The 19844-nt window shown below is 43.6% G+C and overlaps 1 protein-coding gene across 7 annotated transcripts in view; it reads left to right on the top strand.

Moving 5' to 3' along the window:
- The first annotated feature begins 7984 nt into the window (after nucleotides 1–7984).
- The window catches only part of WDR59 (WD repeat domain 59), an 85954-nt gene continuing 74094 nt past the window's right edge, over nucleotides 7985–19844 (top strand). For all 7 annotated transcript variants that reach the window (XR_009537098.1, XR_009537099.1, XM_060130954.1 and 4 more), the window contains exon 1: nucleotides 7985–8155. Coding sequence is in view for 5 of the 7 variants with exons in the window: in XM_060130954.1 (XP_059986937.1) it covers nucleotides 8102–8155 (54 nt within the window). In the remaining 2 variants the exon portion in view is untranslated. The remainder of the gene's footprint in view (nucleotides 8156–19844) is intronic.

Here is a 19844-nt window from a genome sequence, read left to right as displayed (position 1 = left end):
GGTACTTTTCACTGGGGCACTTGTGACTCCAGATTTTGCTGACAGTAGATCAGAACTTCCTATTTGGGGCTTAAGCAAATGGGTAGATTTCTTAGCTAAAATGTGATCCTGAAAATCATTAGGTGTACGATAAAAAGTGAAAACATATAGACATGGAAATGGAATAATACAGCTAGAACTAGTGATTTTAGAAACTCCCTAGTCCAAGGCGGGACCCCTGTTTTGTTTACCATTTATCCTGGCATGCACCACAGGGCCTGCGACACAGTAGGTACTCAATAAATATTTGCTGACCAAGTCTGCACTTTGGAATATGTATCTCTCACGTATTCACACTCACTGATTCATCGTTCGTTCATCCATTCATTGGTTCAACAACTATTTTTCAAGTGCTGAGTGCTGGCTATGAGCATCACCCAGTCCCTGGCCTGACTTCCTTGCCCTAAATGTCCTCCAGATACTTCCAAATCAAGGAGCCAAAACAGGATGTAAAGAAATATTAAAACCAAAAAAAGAAAGGTTGATCTGTCACAGGTATTGATTGTCCCAGTGTGACCAGCTTGGAAAGAAACAGGAGGAAGGCTATGTGCAAGCATGGAGTGCTTTTGAGGGCAGGGGAGGCAGTGAGCAAAAAGCCCTGCCGAAGGAAGTTGAGATTTCTGTATGAGAAATGATGTAGCAAAAACAGAATGTTTTAATACCCAAGAAGTTATCTGTAAGTGCCTAAATGGGGAATTTGTATACACCTAAGATCCAAATACGTGATCTGAAGAAAAACAAGAAAGTTTAAATTTAACCCAATTTCCTCCCTGAAGAAAGAAGTGGGGTATTTCAGTACCATGCAGAAAAGAGGATACTAGATCCCTTGACAGATGTCTATTGGGGAGATAAATATATAATCAATAAGTATTGTAACCATCTAACTAGCGTTTGATTTTCCTATTCATTCAACACTTTTTTTTAATGTTGAACAAAATATGAATTTCTTTTTTTTTTTTTTTTTTTTTTTTTTGCTGCGTGTCACAGCTTGTGTGATCTTAGTTCCCCAACCAGGGATCAAACCTGGGCTCCGGTAGTGAAAGCGCGGTGTCCTAACCACTGGACCACCAGGGAATTCCAAACATATGAATTTCTAGTAAGTGCCAGGCACTGCACTAAGTTCTAGGATATGATAGTGAGAAAGACATATAGAGTCTTGTTCTCATAGGGCTTCAGAAGAAACACTAACCTAAATGTCCATCAACTGATGAATGGATAAACCGAATGTGGTATATCCATACGATGGACTGTTATTTAGCCATAAAAAGAATAAAGTGCTGATACATGCTACAACATGAATGAACCTTGAAAACACTAAGTAAAAGGAGCCAATCACAAAAGATCTTATATTGTCTGATTCCACTTATATGAAATGTCTAGAATAGGCAAATCCATTGAGACAGAAAGAAAGCCTGGAGGGAGGCGAGAATGGAGAATGACTGCTACTGGGTTTCTTTTTGGAGTGGTGAAAATGTTCTGGCATTAGATAATGCTGATGGTTGTACAACCTTGTAAATATACCAAAAAAGAAAAAACAACCCACTGAATTATACACTTAAAAGTGTGAATTTGATGGCGTATGAATTACAGTGCAGTAACATATATATATATATATATATATGAAGTATCAAAGGAGGCAGTGACAGTACAGTGTGGTAAATAAGCCTAGAACAGGGACTTCCCTGGTGGTGCAGTGGTTAAGAATCTGCCTGCCAGTGCAGGGGACATGGGTTCAATCCCTGGTCCGGGAAAAATCCCACGTGCCACGGAGCAACTAAGCGCGTGTGCCACAACTACTGAGCCTGCGCTGTAGAGCCCACAAGCCACAACTACTGAAGCCCCTGTGCCTAGAGCCTGTGCTCCACAACAAGAGAAACCACTGCAATGAGAAGCCCGCGCACCGCAACGAAGAGTAGCCCCCACTTGCCACAACTAGAGAAAGCCCGCGTGCAGCAACAAAGACCCAACACAGCCAAAAATGAATAAATAAAATTAATTAATTAAAAAAAAGCCTAGAACAGTGCCTGGCAAGTACGTGACACTCAATAAATGTTTGTGAAATGAATGAATGAATGACTAAGTGCTATGAGAGTTCAAGACCATGGTGCTGATGGAAGGAGACAGGCACAGACACAGTGATTCTAAGCCAAGACCTAAAAGATGAGTTGGAGATTAGCCAGGGAAAGCAGGGTGGAGGTGGGGCATTAGCTGTGTTTCAGGAAGAGAAGAGTGTTCCAAGCAAAGGGAACAGCACGTTCAAAGGAACTGAAAGACGCAGTAGAGCTGCAAAGAGAGGAAGTGGTCCTCAGAAGCTGACAAGAGGGTCCAGGGAGCCATGGGAAGGAGCATGGACCGTATCCTGAGGGGATGGGGAGCTGTGGAAAGATTTATCAACATCATTATCATTAAAAATAATGATTAATAAGGCCAATGATTAATGAAGATTCCAACTTGGAAAATTAAGAAACTTATCCTCTCCCCAAATAAAGATCTATATTTTTCTTTGCTTACATATTCATAAAGATACTGGATGGAAACATGAAACAACATAGTGTAGTCCCTTGCGGGGGTGGGCAGTAGGAACTGGAGAGCTGGGTGAGAGGATAGATGGGAAATGTTTCATTTCATTATATACCTTTTTGTATTTTAGTGTTTCAGCCATGTAAATTTAAATAGAGAGAGAGAGAGAGAGAGAGAGAAAGAGAGAGAGGTATATAGAAAGTGTATACCCCATGCTTTAAGACTTCATCTTCCAATGCAGGGGGTGCGGGTTCGATCCCTGGTCGGGAAGCTAAGATCCCACATGCCTTGCGGTCAAAAAAACAAAACATAAAACAGAAGCAATATTGTAACAAATTCAATAAAGACTTTAAAAATGGTCCACATCAAAAAAACAATCTTAAAAAAAAGGATATACCACATGGACACTGAAAAGTCATACAGCTGGAAGGAGCAAAGCTGGACTTCTAAGCTTTACAGTGAACATGCCCATCAAGGAATCTTTGCATGACAATTTCATTTTCTCTCTATGCTTTCCAACGGGGTGAAAAAGATTAGATCTGCTTAACAGCTCTATTTCTTTTTGTATATTAATAATTTGCCTTTAAGTTGTATATTCCAATCTACTATCATAAGCTAGTCTCTCTCACATCTGGCACCATGTAAGTCCCCCAGACTTACATTTTTCAAGGTGATGTTCAAAACCGGGGTTTTGCACCATTGTTATGCACTGACATTGCAAAGGCAAATGGCTTTGGCAATGCTGATTTGTTTTTAAATTGAGGTATAGGGACTTCCCTGGTGGTCCAGTGGTTAGGACTCTGTGCTTCCACCACAGGGGGCCCGGTGTTCTATCCCTGGTCAGGAAACTAGGATCCCGCATGCCATGCAGCATGGCCAAAATAAATAAATAAAGATATTTTAAAATTGAGGTATAGTTGGTTTACAATATTATATGTCAGGTGTATACCATAGTAATTTGCAATTTTTAAAGGTTATACTCCATTTATAGTTATTATAAAATATTGGCTACAGTCAATGCTGATTTTATCAGCTCTTTCTCCTGACTATTCTGGTAGGTGGGTTAGTGATTTATTAACCCTGTTTCACAGCTGAAGGAGAGCCACGAAGCAGTTCGCCCAGGGTAAGTGAGAGCATGAAGATGAAAAATAAAACAGAGGTCCCAAGTCTAGCTGGGGCCGTTCTTGCATCTGATATCCTTGCATCAAGAGAGTCCAGAATGTGGACTTCCCTGGTGGTCCGGCAGTTAAAACTCTGACTTCCACTGCAGGGGGCACAGGTTCGATCCCTGGTTGGGGAACCAAGATCCCACATGCTGTGTGGTGTGGCCAAAAAGTAGAAAAAATAAATACATTTAAAAAAAAAAAAAAGCGTATCCAGAATGACTTGCCACTCTCTCCAGACCTGTTAACTTTAAACCAAGAACCCACAGGAGAAACTTGGAACAAAATACGTACAGGGCTCTTGATGAAACAAACGATGAAATGAAACAAATCTGAGGCTTCAAGTCTCAGTGGATGCCTGTTGTTATGCCATGAGTCCCTCTTTCTAAGATGTAAAGGACAGAATCAAGCTACTGAATGATTGAACTTTCCCTGCTCTGTATCTTAGTATTTTCATTTCAGGGGGAAATTTGTCATATGAATAACTGCACAAGGAGATAACAAGGGCATTGCCTGAGAAAGGCTGCCACTCGAGGTCCCACAGGCCACCTAAATTTAGTGTCATCACATTGCAGAGAGCAGGGGCTTCACCTTTGTAGATCAGGCTCTCAGCTGATCAGGCTCTCACAGCAACGAAGAGTAGCCCCCGCTCGCCGCAACTAGAGAAAGCCCGCGCGCAGCAACAAAGACCCAACACAGCCAAAAATAAATACTTTTTTTTTTTTTTTTTTGTGGTACGCGGGCCTCTCACTGTTGTGGCCTCTCCTGTTGCGGAGCACAGGCTCCGGACGCGTAGGCTCAGCGGCCATGGTTCACGGGCCCAGCCGCTCCGCGGCATGTGGGATCTTCCCGGACCTGGGCACGAACCCGTGTCCCCTGCATCAGCAGACGGACTGTCAACCACTGCGCCACCAGGGAAGCCCCCCAAAAAAAAAAAAAAAAAAATGTAAGTCTGGGACTTGAAGTGTTCAGAAAATGGGGGAAATGGCTTGTTAGGGCCTACTCCTGGGAAATAGCCAGGGTGGGGATGGCATGGACGAGTATCTCCAAGTAAGAAACTTTCTCCCAGGCCTCTCATAGCTCTTTAGGTTTTTAATCGTTTTGCTTGAAAAGAGAAAACGTAAATAGAGAAAATCAGGGTAATGGTCAACCAAATGCATATAGCAAGGAGCCAGAGCATGTGGGCACATCCACAAATATTTGTTGATTGATGAAAAGAGGGAAATTACTGTTAGAGCTCAGGGCAGGGTTTCAAGATTCCCAGATGTAGAGAGACTGAGGGGTCAGCTAACTCCACATTCTACAGAAGAGGAAACAGGGGACCAGAAAGATAAAAGATCCTGCTCAGACTTGCAAGGCTAGCTGCTGATAAGAGCCAGCCAGAGCCCTGGATTTCTGGGTTGGCCACATACCCTTCCTTCCTGTGGCGTGGCTAGCAAGTGACCTTCTGAAAAGACATTGTTTGGTGATAAGGGCCCTGTGGCCTGGTCAGCAAGTTGAGGTCTGCTTGACAAGGGACACCTCAATGGTCTCCAGTCTCTTACTCAGGACATTCATATGCGGATCTCAGGGGAGCACACTAGTGAAGAAGCAAGCAGAGAGCTCTAGACTTAGCTCTGGAATCCTTACTCTTTCGTGGTGACAGCGTGGGTGGGAGATGGAAAGAAGGGCTGAGGAGGCAGTTAGAAAGGGGCTCATGGTCCCTCCCTCAAAAATTCTGCCTTGCCTTTTCCACATTCAAGAAACAAGACACTGGGAGAACAGAGAAAACCAAGGATTTGAAACCCAAAGTACTTTCTGTACCTAATAACCATGACAAGCAGATTTTGAGAACTAGACAAAAATGAACTAAAGAGGTGGGAGTGGGGGAGGGTTGCAGAAATGCTCGGGCAGGGACAGTCCTACTGGTTTTAGTGGGAAAGGAATTACTAAGCTATATATAGACAGAGAGCTTTGAAATCTCTCTCTCTACCTCTATCTCTATCCAAAATAAAACTTCAAAGCCTAAGCAGGACCCTTCCTAAATAGCCCTTTTCAACTTTTCTAGCTGTACTTTTTGTTATATCCTGTCACCTACCCTAAGTTACAGTTGTACCTGACTATTTGCTAACCACTCATTCAGTGGATATTTATTGAGCACCTACTACATCCTAAGCAACAGGCAAATAAATAAGAATATGATGTGTTAAATGAATTGATTCATTTATTCCTATGTGATGGCATAAGCATACCTAGAAACTATTCTTTATCTTTCCCTCTCTGTGCCCTTGAGCGTGGCTTGCAGTTTTTCCCCTTCCTGGCCCTCTGAGCTGAGGCCCTTCTCTCTAGAGCAGTCTTTGGCATTTTTGGTGGAGAATTGGGAAGAAACTGGAAGGCAGGAAGAAAAGCCAGTGCAGGAGTGTGGAGGCCAGGGCTGGAGGAAATTTTTAAGGGCTGTGTTGTGTGAGTATAATAACTGATAGGTGAATGAGAAAGAAAGCAAGGGATTTTACAGAGAACTATTGGTGATTCTGTATTTCTTTCTGGGTGTAAAGAACTACAAGTAAAGACCATGAATAGTTTTAGAAATTGCTTTTGGTTTCACAGAGAGCATCCTTTGGATGTAGACAGCACTGTGCGGGCATGATATATGCTTTTCGCATTTATTCACTGGACCAATATTCATGGAGTGCCATGTATGTGCGGTCGCCATGCAGGGCTGAACAAAACAGACCTGGTCCCTCTCCTCCTAAAACTTGAAAATATTCAATAAACAAATATTGAGTTACATATTGTGATGTGTATTTTGAAGGAAAGAAAGAAGCACAGTGTCGTGAGGGTTAACTGGGGAACTGCTTTATGTCTTTGGAACACATCATCCTGCTCTTCACACTTTTTGATGCTGAAGTACTTTTTCTGATAGTGGACTCTATCAAAAATCCTAATAATATACTGAAAAGCTCAAATGTCACGGTCTTCAGGATGCTATGTCATGTCTCCCATTTAAGCTGTTCTCTCCTGGCACATTGCTTTTATAAAACACAATTCTGCCGAGTGTATACCTGTTGTACAGTGACCAACTGTCTCTGTTTGCCCACATTGAGCAGCTTCCTGGCATGCGTTGGTCACCCTAACCTGTTGACAAGTCTGTCTTCCCCATTATATCCAACACTCTAGGAGGGAAAGGAAGCCTTCTTATCTCTATTCATGCAACAACTTGCATGTAGAAATAGAGTTAATATTAACAACAATAATAATAGCTTACACTTGAGTGTTGACTATATTCCAGGCCCTATGCTTGCTTAACTCCTTGCAACAAGCAAACAAACTTCTTCCTTCTACAGAGAAACTGAGGCTAAGCCAGTTAAGCCCAGGATTTGAGAGGCTGGGGCTGAAAAAGAGAACCTCTTAATCACCACTCCCCGTACTAGCACAGCAGTCCTCCAACTTTTTGATCTCAGGTTCTCTTTACACTCCTAAAAATCATTAATAACCCCCCAAAACTTTTGTGTGGGAGATGTCTAGTACATCAGAAATTAAAACTGAGAACTTAAAAAATATATATTTTATTTAAACATCAATGTGCATTCACATCAATAACACATTTTGTAAGTAAAAAATAACTATTTTCCAAAATAATGGTTTTGTGAGAAGAGTGGCAAATCCCTTTAATGTCTGGCTTAACAGAAACCCACTGGATTTTCACATCTGCTTCTACGTTCAATCTGTTACAAATATGTATCATGTAGCCTCTGGAAAACTCCATTGTACACTGGTGAAAGAAAATGAAAAAGGCAAATAACTTCTTTGTATTACTATGAAAATTGTTTTGCCTTCGGAGACCCCCTGGGTCCTTGGATACTTTGGCAGGCGCCGCTGTACTGTATAAAACAATTCACTCTTTCCAATGCCTTGGTGACAGGCCTCAGGGGAAGAGGTAACCACTGGTTTGCACTAATGTCGGGCTTTGGTTATATACGGCCTGGGCCTTGCGAAGGACACCAGCGAGGAGACAGAGAGGTGCCTCCCCTCGTCCAAACCTTAACCTGCAAGCTCTTCGCGGATTGCCCACAAGTGGCTAGACCTTGGCCTACAACTCCCGGCAGAGCTCGCGGCAGGGGGCGTGTATTCACAGGCGCGAGGAGCGTGGGTGACTCTAGCCGAGTGACGAAGTAAGGGGGCGTGTCTGTTTTGGGGCAGGCGCGGTGCCTCAATTGGATAATCCGGGAAGAGGGGGCGGAGCCAGTGTTTGGGTCAGCCAATGGTTTGCAGTCAGGCGGAAGGGAGGACGGGGCGTGGCTGGACTGGCTCGGGGCTGCGTGGGGCTCACCGAACCCGGGAACGCGGGTGTCGTGGGTGGGAACGCGTAGTCCTGGGACCGCCGAGTCTGGGCGCGGGAGATGGCGGCGCGATGGAGCAGCGAGAACGTGGTGGTGGAGTTCCGCGACTCCCAGGTGAGCTCGGGGCCTAATGGAGCCTTTTAAGCATGCGCCCTTCCTGGTTCCCCTCCCCCACGCTGCCGGGTCATTCTTGGGGGCGGCGGGGCGACCCCCAGTCCGGGCTGGAGAGATGGGCAAGGGAGTGACCCGGACCTGTCAGACCCAAGCGGGTGAGAGGATCCTTGATGACCGTTGCGGGTGTTTGGGGCTGGCATGGGCGGGGTTTCGGGGTTCCCCTCGTAGATACCGGGAGTGGGGTCTCCCTGGGGACATCGAACTGCAGAGATTGCGCGCTAGTGAGCGCTGAGGGGAGGCTTCCCATGACCACGGTGGTGAGCGAGGGGGTTTAGGTACCCCTGCGCCTAGTGACTTTGGGCAAGTCGCAGAACTTATTTGAGCCTCAGATGCATGGACTTAACCCTGCCTCACAGGTCTTTGGAGTGGATTCGATAAAAAAAAAAAACTGCATGCAAAGTGCCTGTTTCGCGCCTAAGCTTTTAAGTGGTTACTGATGCTAGGATAGTGGAAAATACCGTAGGTGAATAGGAGTATGCACTGCATGTATTGCCCGCGTTCGAATCCCGCCTCAGCTCTTAGCCTGTCATCACCCTCTGCGCATGTTTTCTCACCTGTAAGAGGTGCGAATCGTACCTACCTCATAGGGTTGCTGTGAGAATTTTGAGGTCATACATTTAGAATGTGTGGCACAGTGCTGGACACATAGTAAGCCCAAAGGAACGCTAGTATTTACTAGGAATTTTTACCATTTTTCTGTTTCGTTCCTTCCATATGCCGGGCCTTGTGCTAAGTGATCTACATTTCCTTTTTCTAATTCATGAAAGAACCATGCAAGATAAGTAGATTTTTTTTTTCCCCCAACAGGGAAGCTGATCCCCATTTGGCTGATCCCAAGTGACTTGGCCAAGGCCTCCCATTATGTGGTCGCATTGGGATTTGAACACAGGCGTCTGGCCCCAGGGCCTTGTTGTGCTCATGACACTACTCTGCTTCATACTGTATGAGCCTGTCATACAGTCGTTTTACAATAAGTATCATGCCCCCCTTTCCCCAGCACCTAGGACAGTGTGTTGGTGATTCTCTTCATGTATCGAACACATAATTTATTGAATACCTTCAGTGTGCCAGACTCTCATTCAGTCATTTTTTCAGTAAGGGTTTATTGAGCTTTTGACAGGTGCACACTGTACCAGGCACTGTGTTGGTGCGCAGGTGATTTATACTGAAGGGGAATCTGGATTTACGATAAGGGGGTGATGTGGTTTCTTCTTTCTAAAACCTATCCCTTCTTTTGCCGTAAAGATGCATGAGGGGGGAACTTCCCACCAATTTGCTCTATGGCTGCCCTTGATACATAGTGCCCATGGAGAGTTTGAGCAGCCGCGTTTGGGTGAAAGGATCCTAAAGCACTTTGCACTGTCAACATGGTGTCTCTGGGAGGAAGAAAGATGCCTGACTCCCAGGGGAAAAGAACCATATTCCTGTTACCCTTTTTGTTAATTGCTTTCACTGGGGACTAAGAAGAGAATCATGTGTCCTACCTCTGAGCTTGCTAATTTGGAAGCTACTAATCTGCAAACCCTTTAATTTTCACAGAAACCCAGGTAGTCTCACCCCTACTTCTCTACACAGATGTAATTGAAAAGACCTGCAGAGAGGGTGTTGACACATATATTAGGATGCTATGAAGTCGTATCAAATAATTAAACCTAAACAGCAGTTGTCATAGTAAGAGAACAAACTAAATTGGGTAATTTAACTGCCTTGTGGGAGTTTCTGTTTTTCTTTCTGATTTTTCTATTCATTTGGAAGGGTGAGTCTTAGTGTGAATTAGTATGGTTTTGTAGTTGATTTTGGTGATCACTGGGAGGGGTAGGGACTCATTAACTATTTCATTAATGTAGAAAGAAAAAGTTAAAACTCTTCACACCGCCTTTCTGAAAAGGCAGAACAATAAACTTTTCCAAACAGCCCACCACCTTTTTTTTTTTTTTTTTTGGCTGCATTGGGTCTTCGTTGGTGTGACCCCACCACTTTTAAAAATCATTTAAAAAATTTAAAGCTTTTAGGTTTTTCAGAGAAAAACCCCAGTCTGAAAGGTGAAACTTTTTTACATTTTATATGTGTCATTTACTTTATAAAACAGATGTTACTTTCACCGATTAATAGTGAGAAAGCTGTGCTGCTTGGCATCTACTCTGAAGTGGTCCCTGGAATCGATGAGTGTGAACACTAAGAAAGCTTAGCGATAGTTTTCTAGAGCAACACCATCCACTGGAACTTTCTGAGATGATGGAAATGTGGCTCTTCAACACTTGAAATGGGGCTAGTGTGACTGAAACAGTGTTTTGTGTTTTTTTTTTTCCGGTACGTGGGCCTCTCACTGTTGTGGCCTCTCCCGTTGCGGAGCACAGGCTCCGGACGCGCAGGCTCAGCGACCATGGCTCATGGGCCCAGCCGCTCCGTGGCATGTGGGATCTTCCCGGACCGGGGCACGAACCCGTGTCCCCTGTATCGGCAGGTGGACTCTCAACCACTGCGCCACCAGGGAAGCCCGAGACAGTGTATTTTAATTAATTAATTAAAAAATAAATTTATTGTATTTATTTATTTTTGGCTGCGTTGGGTCTTCGTTGCTGCACACGGGCTTTCTCTAGTGGCGAGCGGGGGCTACTCTTCGTTGCGGTGCTCAGGCTTCTCATTGTGGTGGCTTCTCTTTGTTGCAGAGCATGGGCTCTAGGTTTGCAGGCTTCAGTAGTTGTGGCATGCGGGTTCAGTACTTGTGGCTTGCTGGCTCTAGAGCGCAGGCTCAGTAGTTGTGGTGCACGGGCTTAGTTGCTCAGGGGCATGTGGGATCTTCCCGGACCAGGGCTGGAACCCGTGTCCCCTGCATTGGCAGGTGGATTCTTAACCACTGCGCCACCAGGGAAGTCCTTTTTTTTTTTTTTTTTATTTTTTTGTCTGTGTTGGGTCTTAGTTGCAGCACGTGGGATCTTCGTTAAGGCAGGCAGGATCTTTTGTTTCTGTGGGTGGGCTCTTCATTGTGGTGTGCGGGCTCCTCTCTAGTTGTGGCGTGCAGGCTCCTCTCTAGTTGTGGCGCTCAGGCTCCTCTCTAGTTGTGGTGTGTGTGCTTTCTCTTTAGTTGTGGTGCGCAGGCTCCAGAGCACATGGGCTCTGTAGTTTGCAGCACGTGGTCTCTCTAGTTGTGGCACGCAGGCTTAGTTGCCCCGCGGCATGTGGGATCTTCGCTCCCTGACTAGGGATCGAACGCGTGTCCCCTGCGTTGGAGGGCAGATTCTCTACCACTGGACCACCTGGGAAGTCCCAGCACAAGATATCTTAACATTTGTATGTGTCCTTTTCAATTTCTTTCATTAATGTTTTATAGTTTTCAGTATACATGTCTTTCACCTCCTTGGTTAAATTTATTTCTAGGTTGTAAATGGGATTGTTTGATGCAATTGTAAATGGGATTGTTTTCTTTATATCTTGTCCTGATGATGTATTAGTGTATATTAGTGTATAGAAATGCTACAGATTTTTGTGTATTAATTTTGTATCCCACAACTTTATTTAATTAGTTTATTAGTTCTAACAGGTTTTTGATGGAGTCTTTAGAGTTTTCTGTATTTAATGTTGTGTCTTCTGCAAATGGTGACAGTTTTACTTCTTCCATTCAAATTTTGATACCTTTTATTTCTTTTTCTTGCCTAATTTGCTCTGGCTAGGACTTCCAATACTGTGTTGAATAGATGTGACAAGAGTGGGCATCCTTGTCTTGTTCCTGATCTTAGAAGAAAGGCTTTCAGTTTTTCACTGTTGAGTATGATGTTAGCTGTGGGCTTGTCATATATGGACTTTAATATGTTGAGGTACGTTCCCTCTATATTTACTTTGTTGAGAGTGTTTATCATAAATGGATGTTGAATTTTGTCAAATGCTTTTTCTGTATCTATTGAGATGTTCATATGATTTTTATTCTTCATTTTGTTAACGTGGTGTATCACATTGACTGATTTGTGGTTATTGAATCATCCTTGCATCCAAGGAATAAGTCACACTATGATCCTTTTAATGTCTTGTTGAATTCAGTTTGCTAATATTTTGTTGAGGATTTTTGCATCTGTGTTCATCAGGGATATTGGCCTGTAATTTTCTTTTCTTGTGATGTCCTTATCTGGTTTTGGTATCAGGGTAATACTGCCTTCATAAAATGAGTTTGGAAGAGTTCCCTGCTCTTACGGTTTTTGGAAAAGTTTGAGAAGGTTTGGTATTAAATCTTCTTTGGATGTTTTGTAGAATTCACCAGTGAAGCTCTCTGGTCCTGGACTTTAGTTTGTTAGCAGGTTTTTGATTACTGATTCAGTATTTTTTTTTTTTTTTTTTTTTTTTTTTGCAGTACGTGGGCCTCTCACTGCTGTGGCCTCTCCCGTTGCGGAGCACAGGCTCCGGACGCGCAGGCTCAGCGGCCATGGCTCACAGGCCCAGCCACTTCGCGGCATGTGGGATCTTCCTGGACTGGGGCACAAACTCGTGTCCCCTGCATCAGCAGGTGGACTCCCAGCCACTGCGCCACCAGAGAAGCCCTGATTCAGTCTTTTTAATAGTAATCAGTCTGTTCAGATTTTCTGTTTCATCATGATTCAATCTTAGTAGATTATAAGTTTCTAGGAATTTACCCGTTGCTTTTAGGTTGTCCAGTTTGTTGGTATATAATTGTTCATAGTAGTCTCTTATGATGCTTTGTATTTCTATGGTATCAGTTGTAATATGTCCTCTTTCATTGCTGATTTTACTTCAGCCCTCTCCCGATTTTTCTTGGTGAGGCTAGCCATAAGCTTGTCAATTTTGTTTATCTTTTCAAGGAACCAGCTCTTAGTTTCACTGATCTTCTCTATTGTCTTTTTTTTTTTTTTTTTGGCTGCTCCATGTGGCATGCGGAACTTCCCTGACCAGAGATCGAACCCATGCCCCCTGCATTGAGAGTGTAGAGTCTTAACCACTGGACCGCCAGGGAAGTCCCTGTTATTTTCTTTCATTCTACTAACTTTGGGCTTCTTTTGTTCTTTTTCTAGTTCCTTGAGGTGCAAAGTTAGATTGTTTATTTGAGACTTTTCTTGTTTTTTGAGATAGACATTTATTGCTATGAACTTCCCTCTTAGAACTGCTTTTGCTGCATCCCACAATTTTTTGTATGTTATATTTCCATTTTTCTTTGTCTCAAGGTATTTTTAAAATTTCTTTTTATTTCTTCTTTGACCCATTTGTTGTTCAGTAGCATGTTGTTTAATTTCTACATATTTGTGAATTTTCTGCCAGTTTTGTTTGAGTAATTAATTTCTCATTTTATACCATTGTGGTTAGAAAAAACGCTTGATATGATTTCAGTCCTCTTAAATTTATTAAGACTTGTTTTGTGGCCTAACATATGATCTATCCTGGAAAATTTTTCATGCACACTTCAGAAGAATGTGTATTCTGTTGCTTTTTTTTTTTTTAATTTTATGTTTGGCTGTGTCTGGTCTTAGGTGTGGCATGCAGGATCTTTTGTTGTGGTGCACGGTCTTCTTCTCTAATTGCAGCACATGGGCTTCTCTCTAGTTGTGGTGCACAGGCTTAGTTGCCCTGTGGCCTGTGGGATCTTAGTTCCCTGACTAGGGATCAAACCTGCGTCTCCTGCATTGGAAGGCAGATTCTTAACCACTGGACCACCAGGGAAGTCCCTGTTCTGTTGCTTTTGGATGGAATATTTTAGATATAACTGTTATGTCTATCTGACCAAATGTGTTGTTTAAGGCTGATGTTTCCTTATTGACCTTCTATCTGGATGATCCATCCATTGAGGCAAGTTGGGCATTAGAATTCTCTAATATTATTATATTGTTGTCTGTTTCTTCCCTTAGGCCTGCTAATATGTGCTTTATATATTTAGGGGCTCCTATATTTAGTGCATAAATGTTTATAAATATTATATCCTCTTGTTGGATTAACCCCTTTATCATTATGTAACACCTGTCTTTTTTTGGTATTTATTTATTTGTTTATTTATTTTAACATCTTTATTGGAGTATAATTGCTTTACAGTGTTGTGTTAGTTTCTGCTGTATAACCAAGTGAATCAGCTATATGTATACATATATCCCCATATCCCCTCCCTCTTGCATCTTCCTCCCACCCTCCCTAACCCACCCCTCTAGGTGGTCACAAAGCCCCGAGCTGATCTCCCTGTGCCATGCAGTTGCTTCCCACTAGCCATCTATTTTACATTTGGTAGTGTAACACCTACCTTTGTCTCTGCTAACAGTCTTTGTTTTAACGTCTATTCTGTCTGATAGAAGTATAGCTACTCCAGCTTTCTTCTGGTTTCCATTTGCATAGAATATCTTTTTCCATTCCTTCACTTTCAGTCTGTATGTCCTTCCGTCTAGAGTGAGTATCCTGTAGGCAGCATATAGATGGGTCCTGCTTTTTTTATCCATTCAGTCACTCTTTGTCTTTTGATTGGAGAATTTAGTCCTTTTACATTTGAAGCAATTATTGATAGGTTTCCCCTGTTAATAACATTTTACACTAGTATGGTACATTTTCCACAGTTAATGAATCAATATTGATATATTAACCAAAATGCATATTTAACTCAGATTTCCTTACTTTTTACCTGATGTCCTTTTTCTGTTCTGGGATTCCATCCAGGATACCACATTATATTTAGTTGTCACGTCTCCTCAGACAGATGTCTCCTCTGCCCCTTGCATTGAGAGCATGGAGTCTAACCACTGGACCACCAGGGAAGTCCCAGATTTTTTTTTTGTTTTGCGGTATGTGGGCCTCTCACTGCTGTGGCCTTTCCCGTTGCGGAGCACAGGCTCTGGACGCGCAGGCTCAGCCGCCATGGCTCACGGGCCTAGCCGCTCCGTGGCATGGGGGATCCTCCCGGACCGGGGCACGAACCCATGTCCCCTGCATCGGCAGGCGGACTCTCAACCACTGTGCCACCAGGGAAGCCCTTTTTTTTTTTTTTAAACCACTACACTTTCCTTCTTTTAAAAAAAAAAATTTGTTTATTTATTTTTGTCTGCGTTGGGTCTTCATTGCTGTGCACAGGCTTTCTCTAGTTGTGGCGAGTGGGGGCTACTCTTCATTGCAGTGCGCAGACTTCTCATTTATGTGGCTTCTCTTGTTGCGGAGCACGGGCTCTAGGTGCGCGGGTTTCAGTAGTGGCACGTGGGCTTAGTAGTTGTGGCTTGTGGGTTCTAGAGCGCAGGCTCAGTAGTTGTGGTGCACGGGCTTAATTGCTCTGCGGCATGTGGGATCTTCTTGGACAAGGGCTCAAACCCGTGTCCCCTACACTGGCAGGCAGATTCTTAACCACTGTGCCACCAAGGAAGCCCAGGAAGAGAGGTCTGAAGTGATCTTTAATGTCATGCCCAGGCTGTGGGGAACCACTAAGGGAGTGTGAGCAAGCAAGCAGCATAGCCAGAGGTAGGTCCTGCAACAGCCCTGAGGGTGGAGGGAGCAAGGCTGGTGACAGGCAGGTGTCCCTGTCCAGGGGAGGACCGACAAAGGCCTGAGCTGAGGCAGAGACAGGAAGAAATGGATGGCTTAGGAACAGACTTGCCTAGCTGTTCCTTCAAGTGTCCAAAGCTAGGAAGAGTCCAGGAGGCAGTCATGTCACGAAGCCAGTGGTTTTAAGGAGGGAGTGTTCATGAGTTCTGATGCTGCCACAGGATCAAGTAAAACAGCCAGTAAACAGCCAACAGTGCAGGAGGCCAGTGACAACCTGTGCTGGACCATTTTTTATTGTTGTCCACCGGAGAGGTGGTAGAAGAGGCTTCTGAATCCAGTCTGACATAAAGCCCATGCACATCCTTTCTGCTGCACCAGATGAACTGTGTTTTATGTCTGCAGAAATGCCATGTAGAAACTTTCTTCCTTTTGATGCAACGCAGTCAATTTCTTTGGATTGGTGAGACCAAATGCTTAAGAACACAGCAGCCTTCATGAAAAAATGATTTTTTTGAACAAGGGCAGCAGCAATTTGTGTACAGAGGCTCACAGAGTCTCATGAAATGGTATCTTTTATCAGCCATCAGTTAGCTTTTCTTTTCCACATTATGAATTACATTTTCTCTAGGCCAGTAAGAATCAACCGTCACTGTCAGCGCTATGGCAGTCTTATTTTGTAGAGGTCATATGACTCCTAAAGTGTGCTGCAAAGGCCACCATCCTGCAGAAAGGACAGGGCTCTAAAGAACTTTATTCTCTTTTGTCTAAAGTGTCACCTTGACAGGGAGCATTTCTGAACATAAGTTTGTTTCCTGCAGGTGGGAGAGGAATTTTCAATTTCTAAAAACAAAGGTTCAGAAAAGGTATGGTTGGAATTTTACATCATAAAATATGGGGATAAGGTACACAAACTTTGCTCGTCAGTTCTCTCTATTCCAATAGAAGGTTTCCCACAGCAGGCAATGAACTATCAAAGTTCATTATCCTAGGAGGTATTAAAAAAGTGAGGGAACTGGAGAAGTATAGATAAATTCATGGGTGATAAATTAGCAAGGGAAACTACTGAAAAAAATTCTTTGAGATGTCAGCACATTCCGAGCTGGGAGGACCCTGATTTTCACCTGGTTCTGACCCATCTTCAAAACTATCAGATGTGTGCAGAGTGACTGCATTCGCAAAGCACCTCATTGGGAGCTCTGGGAGAAATGAAATAGGCCCTCACCTGCAGGGGCTCACAGCTCGTGGGAGAGGATCAATGTGCACAGCAGTAACTACAGTAAGTCCCCTACAAACGAACCTTCAAGTTGCGAACTTTCAAAGATGTGAACGTGCGTTCCATCTACATCAGGCGTGAGTGAAACTGCAGCTTGCCCTCCGTCTCCTATTGCTGGCGATCCTTCAGCTCTACCATCTCCCACCTCCTCTCCCTCCTGCAGTCAGTAACTCTTCTTGCCTGTTCCCTCGATGCCAGCCCCTGTATGCCAGCTGTTGTACTGTACTACTGTACTTTTCAAGGTACTGTACTGTAAGATTAAAAATGTTGTCTTTATTTTTTGTTTGTTTTTTATGTATTATTTGTGTGAAAAGTATTATAAACCTTTTACAGTACAGTACTATATAGCCGATTGTGTTAGTTGGGTACCTAGGCTAACTTGGTTGGACTTATGAACAGATTGGACTTACATACTTGCTCTCAGAATGGAACTCGTTCATGTGTAGGGGACTCACTGTACCACAAAGCAAGTTAAGGCAAGTCCTGTGATGGAGGGGCAGGGAAGGTACTTTAGGAGAAGGTGGAGTCCCCTTGGTGGACGCTGGGTGAGCTTCTTAGAGGAGGTATGTCTTGAGCCTTAAAAGTTGAGTAGAATTTCAACAGCAGAGTAGGAGAGAAGGACTTTCTAGGCGGAAGGAAGAGCTTAAGCATCTCTTCAGAATTGGGAGAGTTGCAAAATCGGGTGAGTGCTGTGAATGGGTGTGGCTTGAGCAGGTAGAGTGTGGGTCAGCCTGAGAAATTCTGTAAGTGTCTGATTTGGAAGGACCTGAAGGCTGAGGAGTCTATGCTTGATTTTATTCAGAGTGAGAAAAACCAACAAAGGTTTGAGAGCAGTGGATTGATGTAATTAGAACTCTGTCTTCAGAGGTTCAGTGTTAGGTTGAATGGAGACGGGAGACGGGAAGGTAGACTGTTGGGAGGGTGTTGCTGTAGACCAAGTCTCAGGCCTAGATGAGAGGAATGGAAAGAGAAGAGAGTTGGAAGGAGCCTCGGAAAGACAGTGCTTTTTATTATAAAATAATGCAAATATAGAAATAATACAAAAATGTAGACTCATTGAGAGGAATCAAATTAAAATCCCATAGGAACAACTACCATCTAAACATTTTGGGATACTTTTTTCAGGCTAAGTAGCTGATTTAAATTTTAGTTCATAGTAAGGAATGAAATACCACTTTCCTGTACTCCTCTAAGTTGTCTTTAATCTGCAGCAGGGCTCTGCCTGCAGGCTGGTGGGAAGTTCTCTCTCAGTCACTATGGGGCTCCCTTCCTCTCTTTACAGAGGGATCATACGAGAACCCTATGGTTCTTCACCCCTGATGCCCAGACTTAGCATCTCTCAGCCATTCCCCATCGGGTGCACTGAGGGTGCTGAGGCCTTTCCAGGGGGATTCTTGTCCCTGACAAAGCACCACCTTTTACTCTGGTCAGTTTATTTTTAGGTCCTTTGCTTAAAGCACTTCCCTTTCTCCATTTCCCCCTTTGGGACAGCCTAGCAAACCCTCCTTCATCTGCTCCTGCAAGCATAACATTGGCCTCTTTCTTTCTGGGATAGGAGTGGGGAAATATCAGTTAGGTGTGGGTTTTTTTGTTTTACTTCTTAAAAAATAACTTGCTCTGATAAGGTGATATGGTGAGTTATGATACTCTCATTGCAGGCTCCTGCATTTTTCTATGTCATTCTTTAATGCTTCTAGAACATTTCATTGTCTAGAGATCTATAATTTACTTATAGATAACATGAATTCAACAACTCTGTGTATGAAAGTTTTGGCTGTATTTTGGATAGATTCTGGAGGTGGAATTACTGAGTCAAAGGACATGACTTTAGGGGAGTTCCTAGTGGTCCAGTGGTTGGAACTCCACGCTACCACTGCAGGGGACATGGGTCTGATCCCTGGTCAGGGAACTAAGATCCTGCATGCTGTGCAGCGTGGCCAAAAAAAAAAAGACAAAATGACAACGTGACTTTTTTGGGAGGTATTATTACCAGATCATCCTTTGTTGTCACCGTACCACAAACTTAGCAGCTTGAAGCACCACCCACTTATTAGCTCACGGTACTGTAGGTCAGAGATCCAGGCTCTGCCTGACTGCTTTCTCGTCAGTCTCATAGGCTGAAACCCAGGCATCCGTTGGCTGTGTTCTCGTCAGGAGGCTCAGCTGACTAGGGAAGAATCTGCTAACAAACTCATTCAGGTGGTTGGAAGAATTCGGTTCCTGAGGGTTATAGGACAGAGGTCCCTGGTTTTTTGCTGATTGTTATTTAGAGGTCACTCTCAGCTTCTGCCATGTGGTCTGTCCATCTTCACAGCTGACAGCAAAGAGTCTTCTCCATGTTAAATCAATCCCTCACCCTTCAAATCTCTAGCTTCCTCTGTCTCTGACCTCTAGACTTAGCTTTAAAGAGTTGATGTGATTAGGTCTCTCTATCTCCCCCTCCTCCCTCCCCCAAGAAATTTTTCGTCATCTCAAACGGAAACTCCGTACTCATTAAACAATAACACCCCACACCCCCAGCCCCTGGCAACCTCTACTGTACTTGCTGTTTCTATGAATTTACCTAGTCTAGACACCTCATATAAGTGGAATCATGCAGTATTTATCCTTTTTTGTCTGACATTTCACTTAGCATAATGTTTTCAAGGTTCATTCATGCTGTAGCATGTATGCCATTGTGTGTATATGCCACGTTTTGTTTGTTCATTCATCAGCTGATGGGCATTTGGGTTGTTTCGGTTCTCTCTTTCTTAGGGTTAACTGACTTGGGACTTTAATTACATCTCAAAATCCGTTTGTAGCAGTACCTAGATTAGTGTTTGAATAATGGGGAGAATGTGTATGTACACCAAGGGCCCAGAATCTTGGGGCCACCTTAGGATTCTTGCTACCACACACACTCTAGAA

Source organism: Lagenorhynchus albirostris, chromosome 19 (assembly GCF_949774975.1).
Source record: "Lagenorhynchus albirostris chromosome 19, mLagAlb1.1, whole genome shotgun sequence".
NCBI classification, from domain to species: domain Eukaryota; kingdom Metazoa; phylum Chordata; class Mammalia; order Artiodactyla; family Delphinidae; genus Lagenorhynchus; species Lagenorhynchus albirostris.
Note: the sequence above shows the minus strand (reverse complement) of the source record. Positions and strands in the feature narration are given on the sequence as shown.